Raw genomic sequence first — 22,060 nt, 5'->3', positions numbered from 1 at the left:
CTCTATAAATTCCAGAGAGTCAAGTTCCTTCTGAATTTCTGTTCTATACCCTTAACATGTTCCTCATGTTCCAAGATTGCTGCTCAAGCTCCAGTCACCATGAATATACTCTAGCCAGCAAAGAAGAAAGTGACAAAGGGCTTGTTCTCCTTTCTTTGAAAGGTATCTTTAATACCTTCCAAAATTCATACTCAACATCACTACTTACATTTTATTGACCAGAACTTATTACCAAACTTAAGACAGGTGGGAAGGTTGGAAATGTATTCTTTATCCTGACACCATATATGCCCAGAAGGAAGGGTCTGAAAGAAGCCATAAGACCATCAAGTTGACTTTTTTATTCACCTAACTATTCATATGCACCTTCTCCCCATATGCAAAATGCACGATCCTCTCCTAAAAGAAGGCAAACTCAAACTTTCATGAAAGAAATCAAGAAACAGTGAAGTGCTCTGCACAATGACAGAGAGGTAATCTGGGACCACACGGTAGTGAGGGAAACGGGCCAGTAGAGACACATTGTGTGTGGTGTTGGCCGCTCAGTCATGTCCAATGCTTTGCGACCCATGGAGTGCAGCCCACCAGGCTCCACTGCCCAAGGAATTCCCCAGGCAAGAACACTGGAGTGGGTGGCCATTTCCTTCTCCAGGGGATCTTCCTGAACCAGGGATCAAACCCAGGTCTCCTGCATTGCGGCCAGATTCTTTACCGTCTGAACCCCAGTAAGCGACCCAAACTGTCCCCTCCCTGAGTCTCAGTGCTGTTCTCCATAGCCTGGCCAAGGCAGTCTGGTGCTCCAGGCTCCATAAACCTAGAAGGGGAGCAACAGAATCACACAGAAAAGTGGGGTGATGTTTAGGCATAATGCCCTGACCCCTCTCCGGCTTCCAGGCTTCTCTCTCACTCCCTCCTTCCCAGATACAGTGGCTAGCAAACTCACCTGCAAAGGTCCCTGCAGAGATGCTAATGGCTATGAGGGACACAGAAGCAGGACCCAACTTCTAAAGCCATCTGTCCACTCACATCACATCAAATCACTTCACTCCAGGGCTTTAAAAGACCATGAATACTTTCCTAAGCTAAATGTGAGATAAGTTCTCTTCAGTGACCCCAGACCAGTACAGATGCAGAACACACACATGATTCTCCAAACATTTATTGGGTTGACATCAGAAGTCTCCACACTCTGTAATACTTCAACACAACTTGGGGTGAGCCTGGATGTGGCCACTGGAGCCCTGGGAAGGGGGTTCCAAGACTGGGTTGCCCCCGGAGGGCTTGTGTGGCAGAGGCAGATACTCACAGGTGGATCTACACTGGGGAGCAGGGGACCTTTTCCAAACCTAGATAACTGAGTCACATGAAGACATGGTAGGGCCTCCTTGCTCTCTCCCTACAATCACCACACAGACCGGTTTGATAAAAGTGTCAGATCTAACACTGCTTCACCAGTGACGATGTCTCTTCTTTGCCAGATGTTCCCCATGATGTGGATGAAGCATCATGTCCACCTGGCAGATCGCTGTCCATCCAGCTGGGATGTTTTCACCCACTCCTTCCTGGCAAGCAGAGCACGGCCAAGGGGTAGACATGGATGAGGCAGGGAAACTTCCAGGGCTTCTTGCTGCCAGCTCTCTGTCATGTGAATCTCCACAAGATCAGTGGATACCAAATGGAATTCAGGAATTGGCACTAAAGTAGGAGTGGGAGGTCAGAGGCAGGGCTAGGTGTGAGACTCAGAAACAGGGGGGAGTGTGGACCAGGGTGATCACAGGGTCACCAGGAGGCCCAGGGGCAACACCACACACAGCAACAGGAGGAGCACCACTGGATACAAAGAGGCAGCCTTGTTCACCACTGCAACCAGCCACTTAGCGTAGAGAGCAGTTTCGGTGTAAACTCCAGGCGTATTGTTACGACCACAGCCAACACCCCAGCTCACAATCCCTACCTGGACCCATGTGGTACTGTACTGACAGACCAGAGGGCCCCCAGAATCTCCCTGAAAAAGAGAAAGAAATCAAACTTCAGGAATGGAAGAGCACCCACATCAGGGCAGGCTGACTGCACAGCAAGACACTGAGAGACGGGTATCTGAGAGCCTTCCCCAGACATCTCCCAGGCCCAGATTTCCGTGATGGTAAGAACTGAGGACTGAAAAGTCAACTGGAAAATTTTAGTATCCTCTGAAGACATTATGACTGGTCATTTCCTACACTACGTGCATGTGTGCTGAGTTGCTTTAGTCATGTCCAGCTCTTCGAGCCCGCCAGGCTCCTCTGTCCATGAGACTCTCCAGGCAAGAATACTGGGGTGGGTTGCCATGCTCTCCTCCAAGGGATCTTCCCAACCCAGGGATCGAACCCAGGTCTCCTGCGGCTGCTGCACTGCACACAGATTCTCTACCACTGAGCCACCAGGGAAGCCCTCCTATACTACAGTGGTTGTTAAACACTTCAAATACGACCTCTGCTCTGAGCCCCTTAATCCGTACACCTAGCCTAAGTTTCTCTAGAGCTCCTGACCATACAGCCAGCTGACTCCATATATTAAGCTACACTCTCAAGACATCCCACATACTCATCCCAGCTCATGCAAACACTGCACATCCTTTTCCAAAACTGCTCTGGTGCCCCCCACCAACCAGCTCAGTCAGAAACTCAGAGTCCTCTTCAAGCTCTCCCTCACTCCCATCCTCACATGCAATTGGTTACCAAGAACTGATGACAATGTGCTTCAGATCCCCTCCACCCCTCCATGAGCCCAGGTCCTGCCTGGGGCTCAGCACCATTGCCCACATGGAGAAAACAAACTCCCGGCCTACAGGCCTGCCTGGACAGGACCAAGAAGCGCAGCACAGCACTGCAGGCCACACATTCTGACTCCAGCCCCTACTCTGGCCATACTGGCCTCCTCATTGCTCCAGACCGGAAACCCATTCCCTAAACATGACCGGTGCTTCAGACCTTGAGCCTCGAACTCACTGCTCCCTCTCCCACAGTGATGTTCTCCTCTTGCCAGGATCCAAACACTCATCCTCTGAGACCTGTCCCCTGCTCAGGAAGCTGCTCAGGGCAGAGGGGATGCTGTGGGCCCAGGGCTCCTACAGGCACTCCCAGAGGCCCTGGAACTTCTGTCTCTGGAGGGCCCACATCTGTATAATAAGATGTATAATGTCTAGGTGGCTGGGTTGTGAGCTGGGAGACTGAGCTAATGTGGGTGAATGCTGAAACTGGCACAGAAGTGCCCACAGAAAGAACTCAATTACAGGAACTACATGATTATCATCATCACCCCCAACTTCACTGCATCCTGGCAGCACCCCCAGGATGTAGGGCTCCTCCCTATTGGAGAAACAGGCCAGGCCGGCTCATGGGTATCATGAGGGGTTCTCCCCTGAATCTCCTTAAGTAAAGGCTGAAAGATAAGGTGGGAAATAACCCAGGCCCTGTCACTGGGGAAGAAGGATACAGACGTGGCAAGGGACCCATGAACTTACCTGACAAGAATCTTTTCCTATACTATTATAGCCGCAGATCACTCCTTCTTGTACTAAATCCTTATCTGTTCGTAGGGCCATCTGGAGCAGCCCATTACATTTTTCATAGTACATGATATATTGGTCGATCTCCTGGAGAACTTCAGACACAAGTGGGCCTTCTACAAACAAAGAAGAAACTCGGCAGGTGGTAGATCTGCACAGGTGAGTGATAAGCCCCCAAACACCTTGAATCCCACCTCCCCACCGAAGAAGGCATTATAGAGGTCATTGTCCCCATCTGACAATGGAAGAAACTGAAGCCCCAAGCTGGCAAGGGGAGAAGAGAAGGTAGGAACCAAATCCACAACAAAATAAGGAAGAACAGATCAGGACAGGAAGAGGCAAGCCTGACCATTCTGAGAAATGATAACCAAGCATCTGCCACTCTGCGTATCAATAGTAATCATGAAAGGCATCGCATACATCGGCAAAATGCCTTTACTTTAAAGCAGAATCACAGATGCTCAGACAAGGAGCACCCGAAAGCAACAATCCAGGCTCTTTCCAGAGATAAGAGGCCCTATAGCCTCAGCAACAGGGGTCTTCTGGCTCTGCCAAGACGCCCAAGGACAGAAAGTTCCCTACACACCAAGGCAAGTACTTCCAGCAACAGACAGCTCTGACTGGCAGACAACTCATCACATCCTGAAGAGTTAACCCCGGAGAGAACTCCAGAGCATCCGGTTCTGTCCCCAAGGAACCTAAAAATACCCCCAAACCAGTCAGGCACACTTCCCCACAAATCTGCAGGAGATTTCGCCCATGTATTTTTTCTTCAGAGGACAGCTCTGGTTCCCAGGACTGGTGCCTTTCATAAATGGCTGGCATCAAATATTTGTGTTGCAACAAAAGATTTCAATCAGTTTCTGGGCTCCAGCCATTTGGGAACCATTAACCTGGCTGCTCCCTTACCCACCCGACAGGTGGTAGCCTCTCCCACCCCACCACTTTAGTGCTGTTGCTTACTCCAGGGATAAGGCTGCCCCCCTCTACCCAAGGTTACTACCTCCTCACCGTCTCACCAAATTCTTGCTTCCTTCCCCATCCGGTCACCCAGCACCTGGTCCCAGCTTGCACGCGGAAAGTCTTCTCAGGGATGCATATAGGCTGGATAACGCCAGTGAAATTTACAGGGTAGCGGAGCCGGAGAAGAGCAAGGTCATTTTTAACGGTTCCACTTGTTGAGAACTGAGGGTGAACGACGACGCGGCTGACAGGGACCACCAACCCTGATAATGTACCCTGGAGTTTCCGATCTCCCATCATGACACTGTACTGGTAACGGCTGTGGGAAGAGGACATGTCCCTCATAGAGACCCTGGGAAGCATCCTTTGTGCCTTTCCACACACATCAGCTGTTTCCCAATCTGGCCCCAACCTCCCTCACCACTCTCTCCATGCCCCTATCCCCAAAATCCCCTCCTAATGACTTTCAAAATGGATTTGCTACAACTGGATTTGATCATCAAATTAGCATTCCTGGTAACAAGACTACCAAAATGCAGAATCTCTCCCATTTTGATTGTGCGGGCTTTGGTTTGGTTTGGTTTGGGTTTTCTATCAACTTGCAGGGCAATAGAAACTAAAGGGTGTCTGAGGAGGGCAGGACTCTGGCATCTCCACTGTCATTACTCACCTTAAAATACAGTGGCCTGCAGTCAGCACCCACCTCTCTGTGACGAGGGAAGCTCCGCACACATGTCTGTTACGGACCCTCAGGCTCACCTGCCAGGGCCACTTCCCTTCCTCGCTGTCGTGTCCTCCCAAGATTTTCAGGAACACTTGGCCGCACGCTGGGGTGAGGACAGGGTGGCAAGGAGAACCTCTGAGAAACAGGCCCTGACCCCCGGGAGCCTCCGATACAGCCAAGAAGGCCATGTCCTCTTAGGCTCCAGGGCAGCGCTTCCAAACCCGCAGGCCTTGGATCCGCACACGAGGCTCACCCCCCCGCCTTGGGTTCCACAGCAGGGCTGCGCTGATTCAGACCCCAATCCTCCCAAGCTCCTGAGGAGCAGCAGCTCCCACCCTGGCGCCTCAGCCCGCCCCTCCGGACGCCCAACGCTGAGAGTCACCTAAGCTAAACTCCACCAACTTGGGGACTTCGGAAGCGCCTCTGGGGGGTGGCTGGGCCACCGTGCGGTTCTTCGCGTCGCCTCCCGAGGGAGCTGGAGGGGGCAAGGACGTAGCCGACCCATCCTCCGAGGCCTCCGTGAGCCAGGGTTGAAGGAGCAGAAGCCAGACCAGGAGGGTGTGGGGGCCGCCCAGGGACGCCATGGGCTCCACGATAGCCTCCGCGCTCTGCGGCGCCCCCTCGCGGCCGGCGGCTGAGTAGCAGCATGGGGACCACGGCGCATCTCGCCGCTGCAAGCCGGCCTGAGAGCGCACTCACGCTCTCGCTCTCAGATCCTCATCCGAGACAGTCTCCACCCAGAAATCAGCCCAAGACCGAAGGGTTAGAGTCCATCTGAGGAGACTGTCCTTGCTAGGGGCCTGCCAATTTAATGTTTTTGAATTGTGGTGCTGGAGAAGACTCTTGAGAGTCCCTTGGACAACAAGGAGATCAAACCAGTCAATTCTAAGGGAAATCAACACTGAATACTCATTGGAAGGGCTGCTGCTGAAGCTGAAGCTCCAATATTTTGGCCACCTGATGCAAACAACTGACTCACTGGAAAAGACCCTGATGCCGGGAAAGACTGAAGACAAAAGGAGAGGAGGGCAACAGAGGATGGGTGGTTGGATGGCATCACCTATTCAAGGGACATGAACTTGGGCGAACTCTGGGAGACAGTGAGGGAGGGAGGCCTGGCATGCTGTAGTCCATGGGGTCGCAAGGAGTTGGACATCACTTAGCGAGTGAACAACAACAATTTAAAGGCAGGTGCTTCCTGACACCCCTGCCCTTCTTGGTGTGGTACCTGGCCTGGAGCTGGTGAGGATGGGCAGTCTAGGAATTTGCTGAGGAGCCCTAATTCTCCATAACAGTTTCTCAAGGCACGGCTCATTCACCACACCTAGACTTGGAGGTAGGGGGACTGCAGATGAAGTGGGCTGGGCAAAGGACCTGGCTGCCATAGCTTTTTCCATCATGAGGATGGATACCTTTTAAAATGAGCCTCCAGCAAAGATACCTGTGGGTCAATCCATTCTTATTAGCTCTATGTCCCTGATATCTATTTGTCTTTGTTGCTTAAATGCTTCTACCAGGCCTCTGCCTCTCTGGGTTTCATTATTCCTGTCCAAGTCAGGGGGAAAACAATACTAATGTTTGAGTTTCAGTACTTCCCACTTTTCCCCAGCCAAAAGAGGATTGCCAGTTACAATGTTTTTGAGCATGTGGGTGTTCCTCTCACAATTTATTTTCAATGTCTTGTTGACGGGGTTATTATCTAAATTCCTCTTTCTCTGCATTTCTCTCTACATTAAGCCAGGAAATTTCTGGCATATCAACTTCCTTTTGTACAGTCTACTACTGCATTCAGGTTTAAGACAACCCAATAAACAGGTATCCATAGAAGCATTCCTACTTGCCTGAACCACCAAACTGAATTCCAAATTTCTAGCAAGTGCACTCTTCATAAATTTGGCCCCAACCCTACCCAATCAAGAATCCCTCAAATCCAGTCGTATCCATATACCCTTGTTTGTTCCCATGTAGATCAGCAAAATCTTGCAGTTCTTTTTGTAAGGAAGCCTTCTAGCCTGGGTTATACTTTGCCCCTATCCTAGAACATGCTGGGATCTTACACTAGTTATTAGGTCTAGAAGCAGTGAAGACTAGGTGGTATAGGGAGAGAATTCAGTTCAGTTCAGTCGCTCAGTCGTGTCCGACTCTTTGCGACCCCATGAATCACAGCACGCCAGGCCTCCCTGTCCATCACCAACTCCCGGAGTTCACTCACTCATGTCCATCAACTCAGTGATGCCATCCAGCCATCTCATCCTCTCTCGTCCCCTTCTCCTCCTGCCCCCAATCCCTCCCAGCATCAGAGTCTTTTCCAATGAGTAAACTCTTCGAGTGAGGTGGCCAAAGTATTGGAGTTTCAGCTTCAACATCAGTCCTTCCAATGAACACCCAGGGCTGATCTTCAGAATGGACTGGTTGGATCTCCTTGCAGTCCAAGGGACTCTCAAGAGTCTTCTCCAACATCACAGTTCAAAAGCATCAATTCTTCGGCGCTCAGATTTCTTTACAGTCCAACTCTCACATCCATACGTGACCACTGGAAAAACCATAGCCTTGACTAGACAGACCTTTGTTGGCAAAGTAATGTCTCTGCTTTTGAATATGCTATCTAGGTTGGTCATAACTTTCCTTCCAAGGAGTAAGCGTCTTTTAATTTCATGGCTGCAGTCACCATTTGCAGTGATTTTGGAGCCCCAAAAAATAAAGTCTGACACCGTTTCCACTGTTTCCCCATCTATTTCCCATGAAGTGATGGGACCGGATGCCATGATCTTCGTTTTCTGAATGTTGAGCTTTAAGCCAACTTTTTCACTCTCCTCTTTCACTTTCATCAAGAGCCTTTTTAGTTCCTCTTCACTTTCTGCCATAAGGGTGGTGTCATCTGCATATCTGAGGTTATTGATATTTCTCCTGGCAATCTTAATTCCAGCTTGTGCTTCTTCCAGCCTAGTGTTTCTCATGATGTACTCTGCGTATAAGTTATATAAGCAGGGCAACAATATACAGTCTTGATGTACTCCTTTTCCTATTTGGAACCAGTCTGTTGTTCCATGTCCAGTTCTAACTGTTGCTTCCTGACCTGCATATAGGTTTCTCAAGAGGCAGGTCAGGTGGTCTGGTATTCCCATCTGTTTCAGAATTTTCCACAGTTTATTGTGATTCACACAGTCAAAGGCTTTTGCATAGTCAATAAAGTAGAAATAGATGTTTTTCTGGAACTCTCTTGCTTTTTCCATGATCCAGCAGATGTTGGCAATTTGACCTCTGGTTCCTCTGCCTTTTCTAAAACCAGCTTGAACATCTGGAAGTTCACGGTTCACGTACTGCTGAAGCCTGGCTTGGAGAATTTTGAGCATTACTTTACTAGTGTGTGAGATGAGTGCAATTGTGCGGTAGTTTGAGCATTCTTTGGCATTGCCTTTCTTTGGGATTGGAATGAAAACTGACCTTTTCCAGTTCTGTGGCCACTGCTGAGTTTTCCAAATTTGCTGGCATATTGAGTGCAGCACTTTTACAGCATCATCTTTCAGGATCTGAAATAGCTCAACTGGAATTCCATCACCTCCACTAGCTTTGTTTGTAGTGATGCTTCCTAAGGCCCACTTGACTTCACATTCCAGGATGTCTGGCTCTAGATGAGTGATTACACCATCATGATTATCTTGGTCATGAAGATCTTTTTTGTACAGTTCTTCTGTGTATGCTTGCCACCTCTTCTTAATATCTTCTGCTTCTCTTAGGTCCATACCATTTCTGTCCTTTATCGAGCCCATCTTTGCATGAAATGTTCCCTTGGTATCTCTAATTTTCTTGAAGAGATCTCTAGTCTTTCCCATTCTGTTGTTTCCTTCTATTTCTTTACATTGATCGCTGAGGAAGGCTTTCTTCTCTTGCTATTCTTTGGAACTCTGCATTCAGATGCTTATATCTTTCCTTTTCTCCTTTGCTTTTCGCTTCTCTTCTTTTCACAGCTATTTTTAAGGCCTCCTCAGACAGCCATTTTGCTTTTTTGCATTTCTTTTCCATGGGGATGGTCTTGATCCCTGTCTCCTGTACAATGTCACAAACCTCCGTCCATAGTTCATCAGGCACTCTATCTATCAGATCTAGTCCCTTAAATCTATTTCTCACTTCCACTGTATAATCATAAGGGATTTGATTTAGGTCATACCTGCATGGTCTAGTGGTTTTCCCTACTTTCTTCAATTTAAGTCTGAATTTGCCAATAAGGAGTTCATAATCTGAGCCACAGTCAGCTCCTGGTCTTGTTTTTGTTGACTGTATAGAGCTTCTCCATCTTTGGCTGCAAAGAATATAATCAATCTGATTTCAGTATTGACCATCTGGTGATGTCAATGTGTAGAGTCTTCTCTTGTGTTGTTGGAAGAGGGTGTTTGCTATGACCAGTGCATTTTCTTGGCAAAACTCTATTAGTCTTTGCCCTGCTTCATTCTGTATTCCAAGGCCAAATTTGCCTGTTACTCCAGGTGTTTCTTGACTTCCTACTTTTGCATTCCAGTCCCCTATAATGAAAAGGACATCTTTTTTGGGTGTTAGTTCTAAAAGGTCTTGTAGGTCTTCACAGAACCGTTCAACTTCAGCTTCTTCAGTGTTACTGGTTGGGGCACAGACTTGGATTACTGTGACATTGAATGGTTTGCCTTGGAAACGAAGAGAGATGATTCTGTCGTTTTTGAGATTGCATCCAAGTACTGCATTTCGGACTCTTTTGTTGACCATGATGGCAGAGAACTGGTGTGCCCTTATTATGTAATTTACTCACATGAGGTCATTACAGTGTCTGTAAGGCAGAGAGACCAGCCTTATCAAATGGGAGGAGGTGCTGTTTCTGTTAGCAAGAGAGGCTCAATGTGGCTGGGCGTCAGGGTGTCCTAAATCTATCCAAATGTATACCCCCTTGTAAATTTTCAGGGTCTCACTCCCAAATCTATGGCCTAACTTTTTCATAAGAGTGCTGATGAATCTCTTAATTCAGTTGATGTTGAAATTCAGCAAACCCAAAAATAATGAGCCCTAAACCCCATGCTCCACAAGAAGCCACTGCACTGAGAAGCCCACTCGGCACAACTGGAGAAAGCCTATGTGCAGCAATGAAGATGCAGTGCAACCAAAGCTAAATTAATTCATTTTAAGACAGAAAAACCAATTGCAAATTTTCTATTAATGGTGAACTACAATGATATTTTATGTGTTTCATCGTTTTTTTTTTTTTTTTTTGCCACATGGCATATGGGATCTTACCGAACTTCCCCAAGTAAGGATCAGACTCGCCCCCCTGTATTGGAAGTGCAGAGTCTTAACCACTGGACCACCAAGGAAGTCCCTATACATCTCATCTTTAAGAGTACATTTCATGCGGAGAAGTGTCACCAAATGCTATTAACCCACGAACATATGGCTTGAAGCAAAAAAATCTTCACTTGAAAGGTATTTGTTGAGTTCTTTTGGATTCTTCTCCAGTCATTTGCCTTTTATCCTGTCATTACATTGCAAATTAATCACTTCATTGAAGTTTAGGTGGAAGCCACTCAACCACCATGTTAAGTAGATTTTTGAAATATGTAAATCTCCTTTGCACTGACATTAAGGTACAAAAACTGCCTCTGGAACAGTAACAGAAAGCTCAGAAAATATATCTACTGCAAATGTGCGTGGAAATGCCTGTCTTACATCTTGTTTTAGCTTTGGACAGCACAGGGACTTTATAAAGTAGCTAATACAACTTGTGATTCAAAAAATGTTACTTATCATCAAAGTGATTTACCACAATATAGATAATAATGGGCTTCCCAGGTGGCACAATGTTAAAGAATGCAGCTGCCAATGCAGGAGACAGGAAACACGGGCTCAATCCCTTGGTCGGGAAGGTCCCCTGGAGTAGGAAATGGCAACCCACTCCAGTATTCTTCCCTGGAAAAGTCCATGGACAGAGAACCCTGGTGAGCTACCGTCCATAGGGTCGCAAAGAACTGGACACAACTGAGCAGCAGCACACACACACACACACACACACAGACAACGACACAAAACTAATCGAGGATTGGGAAACACTGTCACAAGGCACTTGCACTACCTGAGAAACGAATACCAGTATTTGAAAGAAGAGGACTCATCTCAAGATACTCACTGTAAACTCAAGGGAAACCAAAAAAGGTAAATACTGCAAGTAAGACAACAGTGGGCCTTCCCTGATGGCTCAGAGGTAAAAATCTGCCTGCAATGCAGGGAACACGGATTTGATACATGGTTCCAGAAGATTCCCTAGAGGAGGAAATGGCAATCCACTCAGGATTCTTGCCTGAAAAATTCCATGGACAGAGGAGCCTCACTGGCTACAGTCCATGGGGTTGGAAAGAGGCGGACACGACTGAGTGATTGAGCAGAGCATGAAGACAATAGTGAGGGAAAAATAGAATCACAAAAAAGACTCCATCGATGTAAAGAGAAGGGGAAAGAGAGGAAAAGAGAAAGAAGAGACAGGAGAAATAGAAAAAACAAGCAAGCTGGTAGATTTTAATCCAACAATAACAGTACTTACACCAAAGGTAAATGAATCTATTAGATTACATTAGTAGTTTTATTAATTCATGTTCATGTCATATTATATGAATTAAGACAGACTGTAGAGATTTTTTTTTAAAGCACAACTATTTATCCACATTAAATATAGACAGGTTATAGGGGAAAGTATAGAATATAATACATAATGCAAATATTAATCGAAAGAAGAAATGGCTAGATTACTATCAGGTAAAGTCAACATCAGAACAAAGAATATTGTCAGGGATAAATAAAGACATTAATTGCATAGTAATAAAATCTAAATATGTTAGGATCCTAAATGGAGCTAGTAACAAATCTCCAAAATTTACAGAGCAAGGGCAAAAAAAAAAAGATATTATGACCACAATTAGAATTTGGAACTTTAACATGTCTTTCATAATTGATAGAAAAAGTATACAGAGAATTAGTAGGCATATATAAGATCTGCAAAACACTATCAGTGAATTAGACCTAATTGACATTTATAGAATACTCTATCCTAACAACAACAGAATATATCTTTTTTTGAGTGCACATGTAGAATACACCAAAATACAGCATATTATGGGCCATTAAACAAATGGCAGCAAATTCAAAAGAATTAAAATTGTACAAAATATGTCTTCAGATTATAACAGTATTAAGCTAGAAACCAATAATATAAAAATATCTAGAAAATTGCAAAATGTTTAGACAGATATTAAAACTTTAATTTTGTACTTCCAGAATGGCTGCGTGAGGAACTTGATTGATTCTCTCTTTAGAGAGCAAGCTATTTATAGCTGGTGAAAATTATTTAAAAAATAACTAAGTTCTCTGGAAATTGGCCTGAGAGGACACAGAAAATTGAGAAATATTTATGCAAGAAAATCTAAAAAATCTTGGTGAGAACGAAGAGTTCTTGGCAAGAGTCTGTGGTATGTGAGCCATGACCAGCTCCTATCCCCACTCCTTAGCTTCATATTATGGAACTGTGCTCTGGGCAAGTGGCCAAGTCAACTGGGTCTCCCTCTCTCCCAACTATGGTTTCACTCAGAAGTAGATAGCTGTGTCTTTCACTCTCCCAAGACCAACTGCAGAAGCTCTATTCTAGCAGGCACGACTAAGAAAACCTTCCTTCCCTCACTTAATTCCTGCTCAGAGCAGAGGCTCTAGTCCAGGCAGAGCAGGCTAAGAATCCCAAGTCTTCAATGGCCCCCTCCCAGTTCCCTCCCAGAGCAGAGGTTCCAAGCTGGAGCAAGGGAGATACCATCTCACTCTCCAGTGCCCACTCCTGGAACAGGAGTTTCACTCCAAGAGAAGCAGGCTGCCATCCACTTCCCTAGCTCTGCTGCAATAGCTCAAACATCCTGCCCAGGAGAACAGGCTCTGTGACTCTGGTTGAAATAACTGAATTTATTATCTGGAACAAAGGGTGGAGAAACTCATGCCTAATGGAGTTGTTAAGAACAAAAGACATCTTCCTGGTGAGCACTTAAGAGAGCGGCAGTAGCTCCATGATGCTAGTGACAGATTAACAGCAGATTAACCAGAAGTTGAAAAGAGAAAACCAGTGAAAGAGGTGGCCAAGAAGAGTTCTCCTGGAAGCACACTCATCCCCGGGGGGCGGGGGGGGGGGGGGGGGTCCAAAAACACTGCGTATGTGCTAGGCTATGCCAACTCAGGAACAATAAGAGCAGGAATTAGGGGTTTCCCTGGTGGCTCAGTGGTAAATAATCTGCCTGACAATGCAGGAGACACAGGTTCGATCCCTGATCTGGGAAGACCCCACAGGCTGCGAAGCAACTAAGCCCCTGCGCCACAACTACTGAGTTTGTGCTCTAGAGCCGGGAAGCCGCAATTACTGAGCCCACGCACCCTAGAGCCCATACTCCTCAACAAGAGAAGCCACCGCAATGAGAAGCCCAAGCACCACAACTAAAGAGTAGCGCCCCCTTGCGGCAACTAGGGAAAACTTCGTGCAGCAACTAAGACCTGCTGCTGCTGCTGCTGCTGCTAAGTCGCTTCAGTCGTGTCCGATTCTGTGCAACCCCATAGACGGCAGCCCACCAGGCTTCCCCGTCCCTGGGATTCTCCTGGCAAGAACACTGGAGTGGGTTGCCATTTCCTTCTCCAATGCATGAAAGAGAAAAGTGAAAGTGAAGTCGCTCAGTCGTGTCTGATCCTAGCGACCCCATGGACTGCAGCCCACCAGGCTCCTCTGTCCATGGGATTTTCCAGGCAAGAGTACTGGAGTGGGGTGCCATTGCCTTCTCCAACTAAGACCTAGAACAGCCAAAATAATAAATAAAATGATACAAAACATAAGGGCACGAAGTAGAGCAAATATAAATGTGCTTCCCAAACCAAACACAGATCTATCAGCAGAGGGCAGAACCCTTGCTAGTTCAACGGATCAAAGCACAGCCTGCACAATGAGCTTTTCTGACCCAGAGGCAACTCCTAAAAAGCCCAGCTTAAAAATAAAATCACACTCATCCATAGTTGGCTGAGAGGCAGTGCACATACCAAAGGCTGTATCTTTTAGGAATGAATGGACAGGGAATTTCCAAGTTTCTAGTCATCAGATGAACATGTGGGGGAAAAGTAAATTCCCTAAACGGTGAAAACAGTCTCCAAGACATGCACACATTTCCAAAGGTAAACAGTGAAAATAAAACTAACCAAAGGGGCTTACACACAACCAGTGACCAATAAGAGGCTTATGCTGATCCACGAGTTAACACTAGGAAGCCAGGCTACAAAATAAAAATAAGGAAAAAAAAAAAAACATGAGCAGGGATATCAGAGGCTGCAAACTGAGAGGGAAAGAGACTTCACAAAATTATCTCACACAAATACTAAACAAACAGACAAATGATCACAATCCACGGTAACCAGGGTAAACAAATGATCACAATCAGTATCCAGGTTTGTACTACATTATCTGTGATGTCTGCTATTCAATGAAAAAATTACAAAGCATACAAAGGGATGAAATAAAATTTTAAACATAAACTTCTTTCTCCGCCTGTTTGAGCCACTACCCCCTCATCTTTAGCATGCACTGTGTATCTGCATCATATAACTAAGTCCATTAGAAGACACGGGAATGCCTACTCACCAAAACAAAAGCAATTTCCTCCTGACACCAGAAGGTAACTCCTTAGGAGATAACATTCCTTTCTCAATCCTGTAAGAGGTCGCAGTAACCCTCTAACCTTACTGGACTACGTAAATTGTCAATATGTGACTCTGTGCATAAACCTTTGTCTCAAATCTTATATAACTGTGCAATGACCTCTAAGAGGCAGAACAACACAGTCCGGAGAACTTTCTGAAAGACTGTCTCCTGGATTATAATCCTCAAATTGGCTCAAACAAAAGTTTCCATTTCTTTCTTAGACTGACTGATTAATTTTTTTTATCAACAAAAGATACACGAAAGTTTAACCAATACATAGGAAAACAAGCAGATAACAGAAACTATCTTTTAGGGACCCCATGTGTTGAACATAGTAGACAAAGGCTTCAAAATAGTTATTTTAAATATGTTCAGAGAAGAAAAACAAAAGAAGCATGCACACACATACATACATACATGTCATCTCAACTGAGGCAAGAACATTCCTTTCTTTGGGATTCCCTGGTGGCTCAGACAGTAAAGTGTCTCCCTGCAATGCGGGAGACCCAGGTTCGACTCCCAGGTCAAGAAGATCCCCTGGAGAAGGAAATGGCAACCCACTCCAGTACTCTTGCCTAGAAAATTCCATGGATGGGGGATCCAAGTGGGCTACAGTCCATGGGGTTGCAAAGAGTCTGACACGACTGAGCGACTTCACTTTCACTTTTCAATACTCTTTTATGATCAAAAAAAAGGAGTAAACTAAGAATAGGAAGAAACCTCCTCAATATGATGAAGGCCATATATGAAAAAGCCACAATGAGGGGCTTTCCTGGTGGCTCAGTGGTAAAGAATTCGCCTACCAATGCAGGAGACATAGGTTCAATCCCTGGTCCAGGAAGATCCCACATGCCATGGAGCAACTAAGCCTGTGTGACACGACTGCTGAGCCTGTGCTCTAGGCCCAGGAGTCACAACTATTGAGCCCGTGTGCCGCAGCTACTGAAGCGCGCATGCCTAGAGCCTGTGCCTCACAACAGGAGAAGCCACCTCAATGAGAAGCCCGAGCACTGCAACTGGAGAGGAGCCCCACTCACTGCAACCAGAGAAAGCCCGCGCAGCAGTGAAGACCCAGCCCAGCCAGAAATAAGATACATACATAAAATTATATATAAAAGAGAAAAACCCACTATGAACACCATACTTAATGGCAAAAGACCTAAAGCTTTTCCCCTAAGATCAGGAACCAGACAAGGATTCCCACTTCCACCACTTCTATTCAACATAGTATTGAAGGTTCTAGCCAGGCAATTAGGCAAAATAAAGGCACCCAAACTGGACAGGCAAAAGTAAAATCATCTCTGTTCACATGATCTTATATATAGAAGTCCCTAAAGTTTCCACACAAAGAAAAACCCTAATAGAGATAACAAATGAATTCAGAAAAGTTGCAGGATATAAAATCAACATGCAAAGATCTGTCACATTTCTATACACTAATAGTGAACAATCAACAAGGAAATTAAACCAAATATTAACCAGAAATCAATGACAGCTTAAATATCAAACTGAAAACTCCTAGGGCTTCCCCGGTGGCTCAATGGTAAAGAATCCACCTGCCAATGTAGGAGACACGGGTTGGATCCCTGATCTGGGAAGATCCCACATGCTGCGGAGCAACTAAGCCCGTGTGCCATAACTACTGAGCCCACGTGCTGCAGCTACTGAAGCCCGTGCCCCCTAGAGCCTGTGCTCAGCAACAAGAGAAGCCACCGCGATGAGAAGTCCTCAAAGCTCAACTAGAGAAAGCCCGAACAGCAACAAAAATCTAACACAGCCAAAAATAAAGAAATAAAAATTTTCATACTCCTAGAAAAAATTATAAGGGCAAAATCTGTGTAACCTTGAAGTAGGCAAATACTTTTGTGATGTAATGCGTGCTTAGTCACTCATTCATGTCTGACTCTTTGCGACCCCATGGACTGTAGTCCGCCAGGCTCCTCTGTCCATGGGTTCTCCAGGCAAGAATGCTGGAGAGCATTGCCATTCCCTTCTCCAGGGGATCTTTCCCACCCAGAGACTGAACCTGTGTCTCCTGTGTTTCCTGCATTGCAGGCAGATTCTTTACCTACTGAGCCACAGGGGAAGCCCCTTTGTGAAGTAGACACAGAAACAACTGATAGAAGAAAAATTGATAAATTGGACTTTATCAACATTAAAGAACTCTGTTCTTTGAAAACTACTGTTGAAAGAATGAAAAATTCAAGGCAGAGATTGAAAGAAAATATTTGCAGTACATCTATAGGACAAAATATTTGTATCCAGAATACATGAAGAATTCGTACAACTCTGTAAGAAGACAAATGGCCCAGTAAAAACAACAAAAGCCAAATACTAGTGACAGGAAGCAGAGCAGTGGTTGCCTTGGGCCAGGGGCAGAGGGAAGAATGAACTGTGAAGGGACACAAGGGCACTTTTACAGGGGATGGAATTGTTCTGCATCTTGATTATTGTGGCTTTACAAATATATCTCTCTCAAAGCTAGTCAACTATGTGCAATTTACTGCACTTAAAAATACACCTTGCTAAAATTCATTTTTAAAAATAAATAAAATCAGGATTAAAAAAAGGAAATGACAAAAACAAGTCCACTTGCAATTTATATCAAAAAGAATAAAATACTTAGAAATGCATTTAACCAAGAAGGTGAAAGTATACTGAAAGCTACAAAAACTTCCTTTAAGGAAATTAAAGATTTAAACAGAAAGGCATCCTATACTGAAGAATAGGAAGATAGAACTGAGAGCTCAGAAAAAAAAACACCTCACATATATAGTCAAATGATTTTCAACAAGGGTGTCAAGAACGTTCAGTGAAAAGAGGATAGAATTTTCAACAAACTGCGCTGGTACGACTGTATATCCTCAGGCAAAAGAATGAAGTTGGACCCTTACCTTACACAATACACAAAAATTAACTCAAAATGAATCAAAGACCTCAATGTAAGAGGTAAAACTATAAAACTCTTAAAAGAAAACATAGGAAAACATCTTCATGAGATTGGATTTGATGGTGATTTCTTGGGTATGACTCCAAAAGCGCAGACACAAAAGAAAAAACAAATAAACTGGATTTCATCAAAACAACTTTTGGTTTACAAAGAACACTATTAGCAGGGTTGAAAGATAGTCCACAGAAAGAGAGAAAATATTTGTAAATCGTATATCTGATATGGGATTAGTATCCAAAACACATAAAGAACTCCTACAACTCAACGACAAAAACCCCAACAACCCAATCCAAAAATCAACATAGGTGGTGGGATGGGGAGGGTGGGAGGGAGGCTCAAGAGGCAGTATATATATATATATATATACACACACACATATACATATATATACATATACATATATATATATATACACACATACTTATGGCTGATTCACATTATTGTATGGCAGAAACCAAGACAACTTTGTAAAGCAATTATCCTCCCATTAAAATTAAAAATAAATAAATTTAAATGAACATAGAAATTGAGTAGACATTTTTCCAAAGAAGATACACAAATGGCCAGTAAGCACATGAAAAGACATCATGTCTTTTACCCAACATCACTAATCATGAGGAAAATACAAATCAAAACCACAAGATATTACTTCATACCCATTACGATGGCTAAAAATAAACAATCTGAAATCAACAACACAGAAAATAACACGTGTCAGTAAGGATGTGAAGAAATTGAAACCCTGTGCATTGTGGAGAGGGAAGAGGAAGGACATAAGGGGAGAGAGTAGGGAGGCAAAGCAGAGGGGGTGCAGGGAGGGAAAGAATGGAAGAAGCTGAACTATTTATACACAGGAAAATCAAAACGCATCATTTGCAGAAGATACAATTGCTTTCTAAAACAAATCCAAACAAACCACCTGAAAAATTAATAAAACTATACAAAAACAAACTAAGAGGGCTGGGAGAAAAGATCAATATACAAAATCAATAACTTGCTATCTGTAGCAATAATAAATTAGAAAATGTAATAGAAAAAAAAAAGATATTGCATTAAAGATAGCCACACACTTTTTTCTTTTAATACCTAGGAATTGGCACAAGGCTTTGCACCGTCTGCCTGTGTTCCTCTGATCTTTTTATTTTTTTAACTTTTATTTTGTATTGGGATATAGCCAATTAACAAAGTTATGATAATTTCAGGTGAACAGCAAAAGGACTCAGCCATCCATATACATTTATCCAGTCTGCCCACAAACTCCCCTCCCATCCAGGATGCCTCATAACAGTGAGCAGACTTGCACATGCTATATAGTAGGTCCTTGTTGGTTATCCATTTTAAATATAGCAGTGTGCACATGTCAATCCCAAACTCCCGATCCTCTCCCCCATCCTTCTCCCTGGCAACTGAAAGTTCATTCTCTAAATCTGTGAGTCTATTTGTTTTGTAAGTAAGTTCTTTTGTATCTCTGACCCTTTCTTACCTCTCTCTTCCTCATTCACAGGGCTCCAACCCTACTGGCCTCTTCCATATGCCTCACTGGCTCCTGCCTCCTAGCCTCTGCACTGGCTGTTCCCTTTGCCCCCAGATAATCACACAGCTTATTTCCTCACCTCCTGGATCTATACCAGGATCAGTAAATTTTTCCTGTAAAAGGCCAGATAGTAAATATCTTAGGCTTTGTGGGTTGAGAGACAAAAATCTAGTGTATGCAGGTACTTAGATAACAAGAAAGAAAATGAATTTCCACAAAATGTATATTGATGAAATTTAATACACAACCAGAAGAACTGAGTACTGGGTTTGTTTTGGGTTTTTTTTTTCCTTTTGGTTTTGGTTGGGGTAATACAGGTCTACTAAGAAGAATGGAATTCTTTAGGGGGATAACATCAAAATTAGTGTTCCCTATCATGGAAATGATTGCAAATGCTCTTCTGGAAAAACTATTCTTGGCTAAGAGGTGGTGAACCAGATTTGGGGTGTACTCAGAAGGCAATAGCACCCTACTCCAGTACTCTTGCCTGGAAAATCCCATGGATGGAGGAGCCTGGTAGGCTGCAGTCCATGGGGTCACTGAGAGTCGGACACGACTGAGTGACTTCACTTTCACTTTTCACTTTCATGCACTGGAGAAGGAAATGGCAACCCACTCCAGTGTTCTTGCCTGGAGAATCCCAGGGACAGGGGAGCCTGGTGGGCTGCCAGATGTCTATGGGGTCGCACAGAGTTGGACACGACTGAAGCGACTTAGCAGCAGCAGCAGCAGCAGCAGCAAATGTCTCCTCACTGAGGCTTTCCCAGGACACCCTCTCAAAAAGTGTGCCCCTCTTCTCCGCCCTCTTGATCCCCCTTATCCTCTAATTTTCTCTGTGGCACTTCTCACAATTTGAAATACTATATGTTTTACTCAGTATATGTGGGCTGTCTTCCCCCTCCATACGTAAACTTTCTGGGGACAGGGTTTCTATCTGTCTTGTCACTGCTGGAGTCCCAGCACCAGAACAGGACTGGCACACAGCAGGCACTCAATAAGCATCTGTTAAATCAATGAACGAATGAATAAAACTCTGGGGAAGAGAAATGAGCAGAGTTGAGATCAGGCACCTGTAAGAGATCAGAGCACTGCCTGGCACATGCTTTGCTCGGTATTAGTGTTACTGTTGTTCCTTTCAGCGGGGGCCCAAGCATCCAGAAAGTGTAAGCCCCAAAGCAAACAAATCTTCCAGCCACCAGATGCATCCATCGCTCACCTATCCACCTGCTACAACCCCTCTCCCTGTCCCCCAAGAGGGTTCCTGTCCCTCCACTGAAATCTGTGTCCTCCTCTGGTTCTCTCTGTCCCTCAGCTACAGACGGGGCTTCAGGACCAGTTCCCAGGGGCCCTCGCCCCCTCCAGTGCCTCTAACAGAGTCCCTACTCACTGCCAGGGATGCCTGGTACCCAACCGTCTGATTCCACTCTCCATTCTGGCCCCCACCCCACCTCTTCATTGCCTAAGTATTCTGGGCCCCCATCTCTCAGCCTGACTAACTGCACCTCACTCTTCACTTTCTCCTCTGCAAAGCCTTTCCTGACACCCTTCCCTCAGGGGGTGTCCTCAGCTGTCTATGCTGGCCCTTCACTGAACACTCTCATTCCATCAGGACATCTGTGCTGCCCTATTTATCTCCCCCGCAGGCCCTTCCTTTACCTCCCCAACTCCGCTCCAGGAAGACCTAGACTTGACCCTTGGCCCCTTAGCTCTTGAGAGTCCCCGCCTGCAGCCCCCTGGAAATTACTTGTTCCTGGGGTCCATTTGCTCCCCCTTGCTGGTCCTCTCTCTAATCCCACAACAGCCCCATCCTACAGGGGAGGAAATGAGAGGTCAGAGGTTAAGCGTTTTGCCAGGACCACACAAGGAGGCAGGAGGGAAGCGGGACCCTGGGCAGGGCTGAGGAGGAGTGGCGCCGGCAGCACTGGCCTGGGGTGCACAACATGGCAGACAGACGGAGGGACAGATTTTTGGATGAGCCAGCCGCTGGGCTGGGGCTGGAAACCAGAACGCCTCCTCTCTGCAAGGCCAGGCGTCAGGGGCTCACCCTGAGGCGGCTCCCCCGCCCGCTGGCCCACCGCCAGCCGTCATCCCCGTGAGGTCAGCCACGGGGCCGCGATTTCGGGGAAATACCAGCTCCTTATTAAAAACAGGCGGTGGTCAGGCCCCTGCTGCTTTCCCAGTAGAAACTAGGCTGTTTGTTCCAACAGGAACAAGAGTGGGCAGGGCCGCGCGGGGGCCAGAGCCGCGGTACCTGGCGGAGGGTCCAGGCGGGCCTGAGGAACGGGGGTGAGGTGGGGGTTGGCTTCCCACGTCTTGGCGAAGGCAGCCGGTAAGGGGACTGCCACCCAGCACATGGCCGCTGGGTCAGGGGCCGGGACCTGACACCGCGCGCGAGGAAGACGTGACAGGCTTCCCGGCAGCGGGACCTCAGCTCCAAACTCCGGGAGCCGGCAGCGCCAGAGACGCGGGCGGGTTGCTAAGCCCCGCCCCTTCCGGGTGCAGCCCCGCCCCCCGTCCCGCGGGCGCCCACTCGGCTGCGAGCCGCCGGGCCCTGCAGGGGGCGCCAGAGGGCCGTGCTCCACGCTCAGGGCGCCGGCCGCCGGGCATCTGGAGCGCGT

At 46.1% G+C, this 22,060-nt stretch overlaps 1 protein-coding gene across 2 annotated transcripts; it reads right to left on the bottom strand.

Moving 5' to 3' along the window:
- Positions 1 to 1,292: 1,292 nt before the first annotated feature.
- LOC133235459 (putative serine protease 42) lies at positions 1,293 to 21,944 on the bottom strand. 2 transcript variants are annotated; one of them, XM_061396995.1, is made up of 5 exons: positions 21,694 to 21,944; positions 5,181 to 5,337; positions 4,567 to 4,829; positions 3,503 to 3,663; positions 1,293 to 2,005 (listed from the first exon to the last, which is right to left on the bottom strand). In XM_061396995.1, the coding sequence occupies exons 1-5, from the start codon at positions 21,794 to 21,796 to the stop codon at positions 1,772 to 1,774; spliced, it is 918 nt and encodes a 305-aa protein (XP_061252979.1). In that variant the 5' UTR covers positions 21,797 to 21,944; the 3' UTR covers positions 1,293 to 1,771. The 2 variants fall into 2 exon arrangements, with proteins under 2 accessions (XP_061252979.1, XP_061252978.1); XM_061396994.1 differs by lacking the exon at positions 21,694 to 21,944 and adding an exon at positions 5,617 to 7,515.
- Positions 21,945 to 22,060: the final 116 nt, after the last annotated feature.

This window comes from Bos javanicus, chromosome 22, assembly GCF_032452875.1.
Source record: "Bos javanicus breed banteng chromosome 22, ARS-OSU_banteng_1.0, whole genome shotgun sequence".
Taxonomy (NCBI): Eukaryota; Metazoa; Chordata; class Mammalia; order Artiodactyla; family Bovidae; genus Bos; species Bos javanicus.
This window is presented reverse-complemented; position numbering and strand designations above follow the sequence as displayed.